Below are 14964 nucleotides of genomic sequence, written 5' to 3'. Positions count from 1 at the left end.
ACCGTTGCATTGTCTATCTAGGTTCTTAAGTTCCTTTGGTTTAATAAGCTGCAGTCTGGGGATCTGTAGATACACCCTTTAATTTGATTTTACACCACTTTGATTCTTCAAATAGTTCCTCCTCCTGTACCCTCTCCTGGCTGGCTCTAAGGTCTTTCTAGCTTAGATAACCACACCCTCTTGCAAGTTGCTTGAGAAAGTTTCGTAAATGAGTCATATCCGTCTATTCTGAACTCCTATTCCTCCAGGTCGATTCTTCTGTTCTTGTACAACAACTTACTATATCAGGTTGATGTACTGTACCTTCAGTAGTGTTTCAAACTCCTCTCCCTGATCAAAAAAAATGTCGGTATTAATGTACATGAATTCAAGCCGGAATTGTTCTTGGTAACATCTCTGATCTTGGTAGTGACTCCGGCCTCCCCCCGTTCTTAGCAGCTGCAGCATTTACTAAATACAGTGTATTTTGCGGTGTGTGGTTCAGAGATGATATTGTTTACATGGCGCTCGCCTCCTGGGTGGGAGGTGTCCATCTGTCCCCTGGCTCTGCACTGACGTTCTTGCTTCCACTACCCTCCTCTTGTATATAACTATATAACCCATGCATGTCTGTCCCTGTTCCTCATTGACTCCTCTCTCCTCTGCTTCAAGCCCTGTAGGAGTTTTTTGTGCTGTTCCCTCTGTGTGCTTATTACCCAGATTTTTTAGCTCATTCACTGTCTTTGCCAGTGCTGCAATAGTAGTACTGTATATTCAATTAATTTCTGGTATTCTCCTGTACTAGTGTCCTCTCTCTCTCGTACCAGAAGCCAGTGCCCAAATACACACGCTTATAAATATTGTCCTCCTGCAGTACTACCAAGAGCCACCAACACCTTCTTCTCTACTGTATCAGTCATGGGGCCCGTGATCTGCAGACTGTTGGTGGTGACGCTGCTGGCAGGTACAACATTTGCCCAGCTACCTGGTAAGGTCATCTGTCTCATTGTTTGTGTTGATACCTGGGTACCTGTGGGTCTGGTCTCATGGATGTGTTGTAAGGATGCTAAATATGCCTCTGGGTGCCATTACTGTCTTAGAAATTGCCCACCATCAGAAAATTATTATTATTTTACATGTATTAATATTTTTTAGGTGAGAGAATTATAACAATTTAACGAAGATTAAGTGACGAAGACCAATCGAATGACCAACACGGTCTCTGGTCCACACATACCTTCCATTGTGGTCACCTGTTACAGTACTTGGATGATCTTAATGGACGACAGGTTTTAGGTTGATTTGTTATTATGTCCTGAATAATGTAAAAAGTGAACATTAATATTCCTATGGTACATAACTTATAAAATAAAATAGTAGCACGAGGCAGTTGATTTGACAAAAAATGGGGACACAGCAAACATATTCATGTTAAACATTATACTTTAGTTAGCTTTAAATGGGTACCTAGGTTTACAAATTCTGGAAGTGAAGTTGGTCTAGTGCAGTATTGGCCATACTGCTTCCTTGTGTCCCGAAGGCTTAGTGTACAGTGTGCTATATCCACACTGGCCCTAATGGGTAAATTTCCTGATAGCATCGTTGAGATATGTAATGCCTGTATCCTGCATTATTGGCAAGCACAAATGACACCTGATCCCCTCTCATTATCCTGCAGATGGGTGTCGAGACCCCCCTGGGAACAACAATTTGGCGGCCATCATCGTGAAGGTACTGGAGAGCGTGCGGCCATTGCTCTCCACTGGTATACCTGATCTTGGAATTCCACCACTCGACCCCATGGGTCCCTTCCCTTATATACCCTTCCATATTGACGTGTCAAGTCTCAGGTAGGTAGAGGTGTGTGTGTGCGCACGCGCTTAATGTCCTAGTATACTGTAATGGGTAGTAAACTTATCTAGAGAGATGAGTAACCATAACAGATCACTTCGAAAATACAAACTCAATTGGAATATGTGGGTGACCCACCTATTGGAATCTTCCCAATTCTTGGTGAACTTGGGAAAGTTCCTCCTAAAGTTAACATTGCATGCATGAAGTGAAGATGACTAGTGTGTTTTGACTCGGTATCCAAAAGGTTTATTTATCTGCAGTCCGAGCTTTCATAGGCTCTGCAGAGTAACAGCAGAGTGCTCGTCTCAGACAGATTATTTTCAAATAACCTTTGCGACACTTAAAGTTGAATACCAGTCATTGTTACAGTGATTGCTTTCCTCTCCTTGGTAAACCCTACACTAAGAACATACATTCCTTGCCCTACAGTATACTGACAATGTGAATGTTATCTACATACTGTAGTCTTTAACCCCTGCAAACATTTTATGTGAAAATAATAATGAAATGGAGGGATAGACTTACATTATTCTTGAAATATAGTGATATAAACTTTAATAAATCACGAGTGTTATATGTATCTATAAAATATTGTTAGTATTCTATATGAATTCCTGGTGGCTGCTGAAGTGCTTATCCTGTCAAGTTACTAAAACAGTGTAAATCCTTTTGTTCAGGTTCTTGAGTTATTTTACTTATTACATTTCATTGATCTGCTGAACACATTTCGATGATAATTGTGAAAACGTTTAATTTCAGGTTAGATGGCTCGGTGAACGACACATTGGTGAAGAACTTGGCTCAGTTCATCATATGCCAGGTCAACTTTACTCTTGGTATCTCTGAAAAGTTTGCTATTGACTTGCGGATGGATGACTTCCATATTGATGGCCAATATGATGTCAACGGTCTGGCTTTCTCCCTCTTCCCCATCTTCGGTGGTGGAAACTACATGTAAGTCACACTAACGTAAAATTAAGCTACGATGGCGAACAGTACAGGTAAGGTAGTCTTCAGCGGTAGTGTATACATTACATGACAGGTTTGTTATGGACGACTTAATGGGCAGCGTTCATGTAGCACAATACAACATCAATACGTAATCACCATGGTATTGTACTTGTGGGCTGCTAGGTTAACCCATGCAAAGGAAGGCCCAGGGGATGCCATTCTATTTTATCAATTTGTAAAAAGATCGTCAGGGATGAGGAACGCAAAAGACATGAAGTGGTTTACAAATACGTATGTGCAGTGCTCACTACCCTAAAACTAAGTCCAATACTGTAATGTTGTATAATTAAAGAGTAGTAATTATGTAAGAAAGATTATTCAGACAGCCATACACTACAAACGCTTTTCACAAGTCGAAGTTTAAATCCAAATGACACCATAAACATGACTTATAAACAGCATTACTTATCATGAACCTGACTTATAGATGCAATTACTTACCATAAACACAACTTATAGATGTTATTACTTGCCATAAACCTCACTTGTAGACATTTTATTCAGAGGAGCAGAATTGTTAATTATTCACACTGGTCGTGGGAAGCCTAGCAGTACAAATACCGGATCTAAGTACTTAGAATCTCGCATGTTTTTACAGTTGAGTAATTAGTGATATACTTTTTTTATTTCTTTGTAAAATGAGACTAGTCCTCTTCACGTAAAAAAGTACAGTACAAGAGTAAGGTTAATTTTGACATCTGAGCTTGATTTTAAATTTAGATTTTAAGGTCAATCTTCCATTACTACAGTTTGGACGTTTATGGGGCTGGTATCTCGGGCGGTGCCAAGGTCAGCTACAACCCTTTCAGCGACCACGCCTCCATCAAGAACCTCCAACTCGACATCATGTTCAAGGATCTTAAGGTTTTTATATAACTATATATATTATGTTAGTACTGTACTGTACCATTCTTGACTCTTCCACTTGCGCTAATCACTATTTAGTCTCGCTAATAAGCATGTTTTACCTAAATTCATATAGATTTATTCTTGGCTTAGTAGTGACAGTACTGTATTTTGTTTGGATGGTTGTTTCGATGTCATAATTATACAGTATTACCATGTTAGGGTTATCTTACCTTCTTGTGTAGAGGTCAGATCCTCCTTGACCTGTCTGTGTGATTCGAGAAGTACTATGTGGAGTACTGCTGTTAATACTCTACTGTACAATCTTCCTTTAGGCCAGGAATATTAAAACTTTGTTGTATATTTGTTTGCTGTACAATCCTCATAGTCTCACACTGAGCAGGGCACAAGAAGAGTAAAGTTAGAATACCAAAATTACTTACGTTAGAGTAAGCAGTAGGAGGGAGTGGTCATTATTAATATAATTTTCTTAATACAGTTGGTGTTGGAGTGTATCCTGGGTTGTGGGGACATGGCCGACCTCATCAACAGCCTCATCGGTGAAATAGGTGAGTTTGTCACTGCTAACTGCTGTGAATTGTCACGATGCCAGTCATATTTGATGTGATACATTTCATCAATAATCAGGATATTGTTGAACGAAACAATGAGATGAGGCTTGTTGTGTCTGATTCATGGACAGAAACTCCGGGTAGATGTCACAATATTTCTGTACATATCTTTAGGTTTTGTTATGTTTGGTGAGTTTTTGTCCTACACCAGACTCTTTCCGTTGGGACCTTAATGAAATGTCAATTACGCTGTACAGTACCTGTAAGTTTTAACTCGCCTTTATATATATATATATACTGTATATATATATATATATATATATATATATATATATATATATATATATATATATATATATATATATATATATATATATATATATATAGACCAGGGTTTCTCTCAGGGGGAATTTCCCCCTCAGGTTTTCAGGGGGAACTGATACTAATATGGAAAAAATAAAGGATTTTCAGTATTATATGCATATTATTTGGAATGCACTTTTTGAGGCAGACAATCTTGGAAAGGAGGGGGAATGACATTCTGACATACGGTGAAAGGGGTGCATGGGGCAAACAAGGTTGAGAACCACTGTTATAGACTAACTTTGCCATTCAAGAAAGTGCTTGGAAGTCGCACAGATAATGCCCTGTTCTCAGTCTGTTAAAGTGGGTTGGTGATAGGAAGGGCAACTGGGACACCATGTCATTCTAAGTAATCATGGCTAACCCCTGCAAGCATGGAAAATGGCCGTAAAATAGTGAAGATGATGATTGTGAACTCGGGATATATAAAGATAGATGACTTTATATATCCATAAGAATATGCACACACAAACAATTGACTCATGCACTTAACTCCCTGGTCAGCGCCACCCATGTTCAATGCCATCTGGGATGTGATTGACCCCATACTGACAGATGCACTGCAGGATGGTATCAACCACATACTTAAGAACATTTCCATCTCCGATATCATCACTAAGGACCAGATGTAAGTGCACATGTGTAATGTATCTGTGTTTGTGTGTTGGTGGTTCATATTTTTCATATACACCGTACTTGTGTTTTTTGTGCATTGAGTAATCCTTGCGAATGTATATTCTTCTATTTTATTTTTTCTTCAGTACAGCATTATCCAGCAATTCATATCTCATACAACAGCCCATAGCTCATACAATTAACAGCACATAGCTCATACAACAGCCCATAGCTCATACAATTAACAGCACATAGCTCATACAACAGCCCATAGCTCATACAATTAACAGCCCATAGCTCATACAACAGCCCATAGTTCATACAACAGCCCATAGCTCATACAACAGACCATAGTTCATACAACAGCCCATAGTTCATACAACACCCCATAGTTCAAACAACACCCCATAGTTCATACAACAGCCCATATCTCGCATAAGAGCCCAGTATCAATAAAGAATGAGATGGATACATTTATTGTTTTCGTGACTATGCCCATGCCAGTCTTAAGTCTGCTTGCAACGTTGTTATTATCATTTGACCTTTATAATCTAAGCTTGATTTTGCTTCAGACAAACCATGGAATTGGACTTCACTGGTGATTACGGGGACATTGGTAATGGCGGCAAGTTTGTGGACCTCGTGTTGGGGATCGTGAATAACCTTGTTGTCTCAAATGGCATGGACCCCGCCCCCCTCCCTTCAACCTCACTCAACTTTGGACTGGTATTAGTATAACCTGTCTTTTGCTTATAGATGAAGAAAATATTATGTATCAGTGATGCTTATCATCTAGTGTTTCCCATTTATTTTTCTGTAATCTTTTATATGTCCTTCACAAAATATATGATAGTGATTCTGCTTTTGATGAGACACAACACAGTAGTCATTATTTCACACTTAAAAATACTGTTGTTTAGAATATTTCATGATAATGGTGGAAAAAAATACATGTTTTTAATCAGTAATGTAGTAAGGTTTATTACGGATCATTTTATTATATCCTAGACCTCCCCCACACTCACATTTAAGTATATAGGTTGATTAAAAACAAGGTTTCATACCTCTGAGGGTGTATTCATCAGACAAAAATAAGGAAATATAACTCCATGAACAGTGTAAATACCTCATCAAATTCCAGTCCCATTGTTGTTTTTTCTTCATATCACGCTGCTGTGTAGCCTCATAAACATTAACAGTTAACGAGTTACAACACAACTTATTTCTTTCAGTAGTTTTACATCACATATCCTGTATTTAGTATTTTCCCACCTTGTTAGTGTAGGAAAAGAACTATATAGCATCTTGGGTCTACCTTAACTTTGATTTATAGTTCTGTACAATTCCTTTCCTTACTTCTTGTCCTCATTCTTATCTCTTAATCCTCTCCCAAATCCCCAGGAGATAAGTCTTCCTCTGTTATTATAACCTGACACCTGCATATCTTGTACTTGAATGTCATATTACTACAGGGAACAGCAGATCTGTACGATGGGCAGTTGTCTAAACTTTCGACATTGCATCGGGATGGTCTAGCCACATTAGACAAGATTGCTGATTGGGTCTTCCTTTATGCCAATATTGCTGTCGAGGACCTAGAGGTGAGCGGATGTAAGGAGTTGTAAAGGTGGATGGTGTTGGAGAAATAAGAGGGACTGTAGAAGTAGAAGAAATGGGAGGGAAGAAATCAGGATCGAGTAAAGGAGAAGGGAAGTGAATGAGAAAGAATAAGCAAATGAAGAAAAAAAGGAGATTGTGAGGGATAAAAGTAATGAGGGTGAGTGGATGTTGAAGAGATATGAGAAAGGTTAAGTGGATGAGAAAGGTAAGAAAGACAGGATAAAAAATAATAGATAAGTGAGAAATTTGAGAAAGGATGGGGAAGAGATGGTTTAAAATGAGAGAGAATAACAGGTAATGGAGAAGAGTTTGGGTAGAATTCCTTCACTACTAAATCTACACTTATACCAATTTTTACTTTTTATTTATCCATTTTAAAGTAGGAATACAAGGAATGCTCATATGGCCTAATCAGTGTTTACCAAAAGCTAGACTGACTTTTTGATTCGAGTTTAAAAGTGAGGTTAAAAGTTTTTGTCACTGACCTATGTATTGTATCTTCTCAGCATGAGTTAACAATTACAGTTTGATTAAAATTTTGTAAAGAATGCTGTCTATTGTGATAGAAGTGATGAAGGGATGTCCCATTCCTTCACCCCCTCCCCTGTCTTTCAATTTCAACACTAACTCGGTTACCTGTGCAGGTTAGTTACACAGCCAATGTGACAGCCAGCAGCCATGTTACTGGGGTGAAAATCTCTGCTAGCATTGGGCGCATTTCTATCTACATGGTGGCGCGTGATGACCTCTACTCCAAAAAGGTTGATCTTGACCAGTTTGTCATCACTGAGTTTGGGTAAGTTACTGTACTTAATTTTAGTTTGTGTGGTGTTGTATCCCTAAAATAGCTGTGGAGGATAATAAAATAATATTTGTTTCAGCGCCCAGTCAACCTTTTAAAAGGTGATGTGGAAATCAAATACAGTAACTATCATTTTGACCAATACACAACTGGTGACCATCATTGGTTAGGTATTATGGAGGGTGTTTTTAGACACCTTGAGCAAATGCTAAGTTTTCAAAATACTGTATAGGCAAGTTAATATAGCATTTTACATTTGCTTCATCAGCTGTGATGCAGCAGTTGTAAACTATATACTATTACTCATCAACTATGGGTTTCCAAGGTGTGATTTAGAGTTTGTGTGTGATTCTGAAAGTACTTAATTAGTTAAACCCCTTAAATTTCAATTCTGAGAAAAAAGTGTATTTTGGTCAAAAATTTTGTAAGGTGTTAGACTTACATTTTTGGCCAAAAATTAGATTTTGCTGAAAATCACAGTTTTAGTACTCCTGAGCTTGCTCTTTATGAATATTTGGTCCACGATTCAATTGCAGTGTAATTAGTGGCCAAAATGACCCTTGAAAGATTTTACTGACATTTTTCAATGCTAATTACTCATCAACTATGGGTTTCCAAGGTGTGATTTAGGGTTTGTGTGTTATTCTGAAAGTACTTAATTAGTTAAACCCCTTAAATTTCAATTCTGAGAAAAAAGTGTATTTTGGTCAAAAATTTTGTAAGGTGTTAGACTTACATTTTTGGCCAAAAATTAGATTTTGCTGAAAATCACAGTTTTAGTACTCCTGAGCTTGCTCTTTATGAATATTTGGTCCACGATTCAATTGCAGTGTAATTAGTGGCCAAAATGACCCTTGAAAGATTTTACTGACATTTTTCAATGCTAATTACTCATCAACTATGGGTTTCCAAGGTGTGATTTAGGGTTTGTGTGTTATTCTGAAAGTACTTAATTAGTTAAACCCCTTAAATTTCAATTCTGAGAAAAAAGTGTATTTTGGTCAAAAATTTTGTAAGGTGTTAGACTTACATTTTTGGCCAAAAATTTGATTTTGCTGAAAAATCACAGTTTTAGTACTCCCGAGCTTGCTCTTATGAATATGTGGTCCACGATTCGATTGCAGAGTAATTAGTGACCAAAATGACCCTTGAAAGATTTTACTGACATTTTTCAATGCTAATTACTCATCAACTATGGGTTTCCAGGGTGTGATTTAGGGTTTATGTGTTATTCTGAAAGTACTTAATTAGTTAAACCCCTTAAATTTCAATTCTGATAAAAGTGTATTTTGGTCAAAAATTTTGTAAGGTAAGTACTTACATTTTTGGCCAAAAATTAGATTTTTGAAAATCACAGTATTGGTACTCCTGAGCTTGCTCTTTATGAATATTTGGTCCACGATTCGATTGCAGAGTAATTAGTGACCAAAATGACCCTTGAAAGATTTTACTGACATTTTTCAATGCTAATTACTCATCAACTATGGGTTTCCAAGGTGTGATTTAGGGTTTGTGTGTTATTCTGAAAGTACTTAATTAGTTAAACCCCTTAAATTTCAATTCTGAGAAAAAAGTGTATTTTGGTCAAAAATTTTGTAAGGTGTTAGACTTACATTTTTGGCCAAAAATTTGATTTTGCTGAAAATCACAGTTTTAGTATTCCCGAGCTTGCTCTTTATGAATATGTGGTCCACGATTCGATTGCAGAGTAATTAGTGGCCAAAATGACCCTTGAAAGATTTTACTGACATTTTTCAATGTTAATTACTCATCAACTATGGGTTTCCAAGGTGTGATTTAGGGTTTATGTGTTATTCTGAAAGTACTTAATTAGTTAAACCCATTGACCACCAATCATTGCTGAACCACAATATTTCATAAATCCAATACATCCTCGAGATGCTCTGATTATTTTACTGTACCCTATTATACTTTAAACCACAAAGCTTATTAAATATATGACAGACAAATACAGTACTGTAAGTCTGTAACTCCACTCAAATCTCAGATAGTGATTGTTTACATGGGCCATTGTGTAATTTACAATTTAGTTTAACAACTTCCCATACTTCTAAAATAAATGTACGTTACCCCAATATGTCTGTCAGTCATTTTTTCTGTGAATGCCTTTACAAGTAAGTGGGGAAGCTCAATTATTATATTCTTATATAGTGACTCAGTAAGAAAAAGGAAATCAATATTTTTATTGTAATGTAGCTGTAATGTGAATCCTAAGAGATTTAGAGAAAAGGTACTAATCTCTGTACTCCATCAATACCATGTACAATTTCTCAATTTACAATGGTTTTCAGGAAAATTGATGTGAAGATTGAAGGCCTAGGTGTGTTGGGATACGTCTTGGCTCCACTGACAGAGGCAGTGGCCAATCTGGTGCACGAGGACATAGCCAACATCTTGGAGACCCAGATCAAGGATTATATTCAAGAGGTACTCAACGAGACACCTTGGCCTTAATCAACAGGATGATCTAGGTATGTAGCTACAAGGGCTATGAACTACTTTGTGTGTATTCCTACTGCAAACCCATGTGATGATGACCTTTAGCATTGAGAATTAAGTACCCTAGAATCAAACCAAGGGGTTAGTCTTGACTGTCTCAGGTGATCAAGGTTGACTTGGAGACATTTAGAAATGAAATCTATAGTAGCACTTACAATCAAAGAGGTTATGAATAAAGTGTAACATTTAATTATTTATTTAAAATATATATAGACATTTTGTTCATTGATAAACCTTTGATATAACTAGCAGATGGCTGTACAGAACATGTACAATGGCTGGGTTACTACGTATTAGTAAGCACGATAAAAACACTTTTTAACAATATACACATCCCCATTAGTCAAGACACCAAAATATGTCTAACATAATATTTCAATCCCTGCAAATTTTTTGATGAAACTTGGCCATAAGCCAAATAAATAACACTACAATAAATACTTAAACTTGGATAGACATCACACAAACCATCCATTAAACTTGGGACCAACAGAGATCAGAGATGTAAAAAAAAAAAAAAAAGTTTTGTATTTTTCAAAGTATAGCTAAGTAAATTGGCTTATGAACATGTCTAAGAAATAAAGTTCAGAAAATAATCTCTGCTAAATCTCCAGATTAATATAATCTCTTAACTAAACTTACTATAGTGCAAATTTTCTCCGCTGAGAAAAGATACCCCACCCGCTTTTCAAGAATTACAGCTGATTGGTGGTTTCAAACCTGTCCGATTTTGTCCTGAAGAAATGATGAGTTCATACTGTTGAATGTTTTAGCAATTTTATGTTATGCCATTATTCATTGTTTCAAACATAAGCAGCTGTAACATAGGAAGTTTGTCATAACAGTACAGAATAATTCTGTTAGTCTTCGGTAATTATGTTTTGTCAATTATCGTAATACCAGATTATATAAAAAACTAACATTTTAAATGATTAGAATCACATTGAAATATTTACACAGCTGTCAGCAGATGCTGAAAATATGAAGTTGTTCGCAGTCGTATTTCCAGCCTCTGCTGACAGGTGTGTAAATATTTCAACGTGATACTAATTTTTTTAAATGTTAGTTTTTTGTATAATGTAGTATTACTGGTAAGTAATTTGTCTTAGTATGCCTTATTGTTGGTAAAAATAAGTATATATGAAATGCATCTTCCAAAAGCATGAATTTGCAACCAGAGTTTAACAGTTAATTCATGTATAATACTAATGATAAACTTCCTACGTACTTATGTTTGAAATAATGAATGTATATATCTTTATATAATTTAGCTAAATATCTTTCTCGTCAGAAATGGTCATCCCAACAATTATGAATAAACTCGTTTAGAAATGCATTACTTCAGGATGAAATCGGACAGGTTTGAGAAACTGCCAATCAGCTGTAACTCTTGAGAAGGGGGCAGGGCATCATTTCTCTGCTGAGAAAAAATACACTATAGTACTTTAGACTGTGACAAAATGTATGTCATCTGTGGTCTTCCACGGGTCAAGTCACAGTAATAATGCCTTGCTGTTAGTCGATATCGTTAAGCAGTAACCTAACTTCTGATGTAATGTAACAGAAATAAAACTTGTTATACAATTGATTAAATATATAGTACAGTAACAATAATACCTGACAAGCCCGATTTAAAAAGAGTACGTTTTGTTTGCGCAATTCACTTTTTGTTAAATTCAACATGCCAAATTGTGAACCAGAGATCAACAAGTAAACAGTGATTGCATTTCTCCTCACACTTGCCACTTAAAAGGTGATACTGAGGGGACATCAAAGTCTTACCAAGACTATCACTTTCAGATACATGGCTCTCATTTGGGGCTGTCTCCCAGGCACTGCTTATTGTTTGACTGGTCACATCTTTATGACTAATTGCTAAGGTAGTAGTTGCAGATGTGTCACTACTTTGTTTTTTTGCACCTTTTAATAATACAAGTGGAATATTGGGTTTTACATTAACCACTTTTTTCCTTCGCACAGTCTCACTGCTTTCAGACCTTGAATTTTGGTTTCTAGACTTGCTATCACATCTGCTGCAATTAGAAATTTGAGACTGTGAAGAAGTTTCCAACAATGGATTAATTTTGTTCAATCTTACACTAGGTGAGGGAGGACACAAGTTTGATGCATTTTTTTCTCCTTCCAGATCTTGAGTTATATTACCTTCTTTTGTTTTCATGACAGAAGCTTTCGTGCCTCGCATGTATGATTTCAGAGCTCCTGTAGGTAGAGACTGTCTTGAAAAAGAGTCACGACTAAGTGTTGTAGAACTTTCTGTGGAATCTCTCTGAGTTTGAGCTCTTTCATTTGATTCTGTGTTCAAGACACTAATACGATCCATAAGTGATGCGAACTCTACATCTGTTGCAGCATCAGCACCAGTTACATTGTAATCCCAAATAATGTGCTGGCTTTCACTGTTATGCCGAACAAGATTGTGCTTCCCCTGTTTAACATCATTTGCAACATCGGTGCATCGGGCAACAGTGTTTCTTCTTTCAAGGAAGGGCTTCGGTCTTGAGCCACGGTGACTAAACTTGCGAACCATTTTCTGCACTACACCAGAACCTTGTTCTTCCTCACACATTGTACTTACTTCCTGAACAAACCCATCTTTGTTCACATGTTGCATAACTAGAGATTCCATATCCCCCTCTTCCTGGGCTTCATCTAACTGTTCCACAATATCTTCCAACTGTTCCTCATCCCCATTTTCATCTACAGATTTTCTGTAAATGTTTTGTGTGTCTCGAATACCTTCTTTCGTGAGGCGACCATCCCTGCCAGGGGAGAGGGTAGGTCTGTTGAGATTTGTGTTGGTGGCCCCGTAACCCCCTGGGAGGGGCCAACCGATAAAAAAGACGAAAATCCAGAGAGACGAGGGCAGCTAGGAGAACGCATCAACTCTGAAATAAATATCAGAGAAAAAGGTGATAAAAAGTGAAACTGATGACATCAAATGTAGTACTGTATGTATCCACATGAAATCCTTACATACCAGTGGTGAAATTGACACCAAGACCATTCACAATTTTAACCTAAATGGATCACCTGAAGATTAGCGCCCCCCCCCCCAGATAGTTTTGGAGTGGTTCAATTTAAGGCTGGTTAAGCTGATGGTGATTCTTTAGGTGAGAACTTTAGGGGGGGGGGTTAATACAGTAGAGTAAAGAGAACAGTACTCTACTGTACTGTTCTCTATACTCTACTGTACTGTTCTCTATACTCTACTGTAAAGAGAACAGTACAGTGCACTAAACAGAACATTATTGTATAGCACAACACAGTACATTACAGTAAAATACAGTATAGTATAGTAAAAAAAAAGTCCAGTACAATACAGTACAGTAAACATAACAGACCAGCACAGTACAGTAAACATAACAGACCAGTACAGTACAGTACAATACAGTACAGTAAACAGAACAATACAGTGCAGTATAGTACAGAACAGTGCAGTACAGTACAGTAGAAGTATTATAGTAAAAAGTCCAGTACTGTACAATTATCAGTGCAGTTTAGTAAACAATACAGTGCAGTACAGTTAACAGTACAGTATACAGTACAGTACATTGAACAGTATAGTACAATACAGTAAACAGTACAGCACAGTACAGTAGATTGGGACCCTGTATTCACCATCCCTGGAATTTTTCAGGTATACTGTACTGGGAAATGTTTCTCGTACATGCATTTGTATGTCTATACATTCATACATATATAAAATACCTGAAAAATACCAACTTGAAGGTAAACTGTTTTGGTGTTATATATACAGTACATAGTGTGAAATTCTTATTTCCCCTTAAAGTTTATTCATTAGTATACCTTTGCCCCGTGCTGCACTCAAACTTGTGCCTCTCCGTAGTGGTGATTTATCCTCAGTATTGCTCCCCGAGTTGACGTCCCTCCTTTGTTCTGCAAATGTGATATTTGTTGTAATGAAAGATTACTGTAGTATGAAATGCATGCTGCTATTATTAAGATTCTAATCTTTATGGGAAAAGGGGTGATTATTTTGTAATCTATCTATGGCGGCATTACTACACCAAATATCTTTTGTATTTCATGTATCATTTGCAATTTAACAAGTTCAAGCATTTACGACAGTTTTAATATGTACATGTCCTCTTTCAAGTGGTTTAGTATATCAATTATATGTCAGGTGGAATGGCGTTATTAATATGCAGCTGTGCTGGAAAGTAGAAGAAATATTAGTATCAGTTTACAGCCATTCCAACTACAGTGCTTTGAAAGAGAATGGAAATATGATGAAAAAATTATACAGTATCAAACATAGTGTACAAAGACAGGACAAGATATAGAGAACTACCCCATACAGTTTTGTACACAGTTACAATTTCACTCAAAACCAACACTTGCTTACAATAAATGGTACAACTTCCGGAATTTACCACATACAAAGTTCCCGAAGATTAGAATGTAAAGCCACCAAGTGCCAGGGTGAAACAATGATCCCAACAGAGACAGAACACTTAAAATATTTATCTGGGGAATTATTGATACAATTCAACCATGTGCATAGATATATAGATATATATATATATATATATATATATATATATATATATATATATATATATATATATATATATATATATATATATATATATATATATATATATATATATATATATATATATATATATATATATATATATATATATATATATATCTATATATATATATATATATCTATATATATATATATATATATATTTTACTCCACTTCCATTACTCAAAATTACTGAGCATGCACAC

General features: G+C 36.5%; 2 protein-coding genes across 6 annotated transcripts in view; one reads left to right on the top strand and one right to left on the bottom strand.

Moving 5' to 3' along the window:
• Positions 1–14964, top strand: part of LOC121871435 — a 35603-nt gene that overhangs the window by 12584 nt on the left and 8055 nt on the right. For all 5 annotated transcript variants that reach the window (XM_042373726.1, XM_042373728.1, XM_042373727.1 and 2 more), the window contains 10 exons: positions 854–967; positions 1658–1829; positions 2593–2787; positions 3594–3708; positions 4190–4259; positions 5130–5253; positions 5813–5966; positions 6713–6841; positions 7505–7656; positions 9975–10154. In XM_042373726.1, the coding sequence (XP_042229660.1) occupies positions 898–967; positions 1658–1829; positions 2593–2787; positions 3594–3708; positions 4190–4259; positions 5130–5253; positions 5813–5966; positions 6713–6841; positions 7505–7656; positions 9975–10137 (1344 nt within the window). In that variant the 5' untranslated portion in view covers positions 854–897 and the 3' untranslated portion in view covers positions 10138–10154. The remainder of the gene's footprint in view (positions 1–853; positions 968–1657; positions 1830–2592; positions 2788–3593; positions 3709–4189; positions 4260–5129; positions 5254–5812; positions 5967–6712; positions 6842–7504; positions 7657–9974; positions 10155–14964) is intronic.
• LOC121871432 (protein MLP1 homolog) overlaps positions 12070–14964 on the bottom strand; it is a 46737-nt gene continuing 43842 nt past the window's right edge. The window contains exons 34-35 of the mRNA XM_042373723.1: positions 14011–14100; positions 12070–13088 (exon numbers count right to left, since the gene is read on the bottom strand). Coding sequence (XP_042229657.1) covers positions 12901–13088; positions 14011–14100 — 278 coding nt within the window. The 3' untranslated portion in view covers positions 12070–12900. The remainder of the gene's footprint in view (positions 13089–14010; positions 14101–14964) is intronic.

This window comes from Homarus americanus, unplaced genomic scaffold, assembly GCF_018991925.1.
Source record: "Homarus americanus isolate GMGI-L3 unplaced genomic scaffold, GMGI_Hamer_2.0 scaffold45698, whole genome shotgun sequence".
Taxonomy (NCBI): Eukaryota; Metazoa; Arthropoda; class Malacostraca; order Decapoda; family Nephropidae; genus Homarus; species Homarus americanus.
Note: the sequence above shows the minus strand (reverse complement) of the source record. Positions and strands in the feature narration are given on the sequence as shown.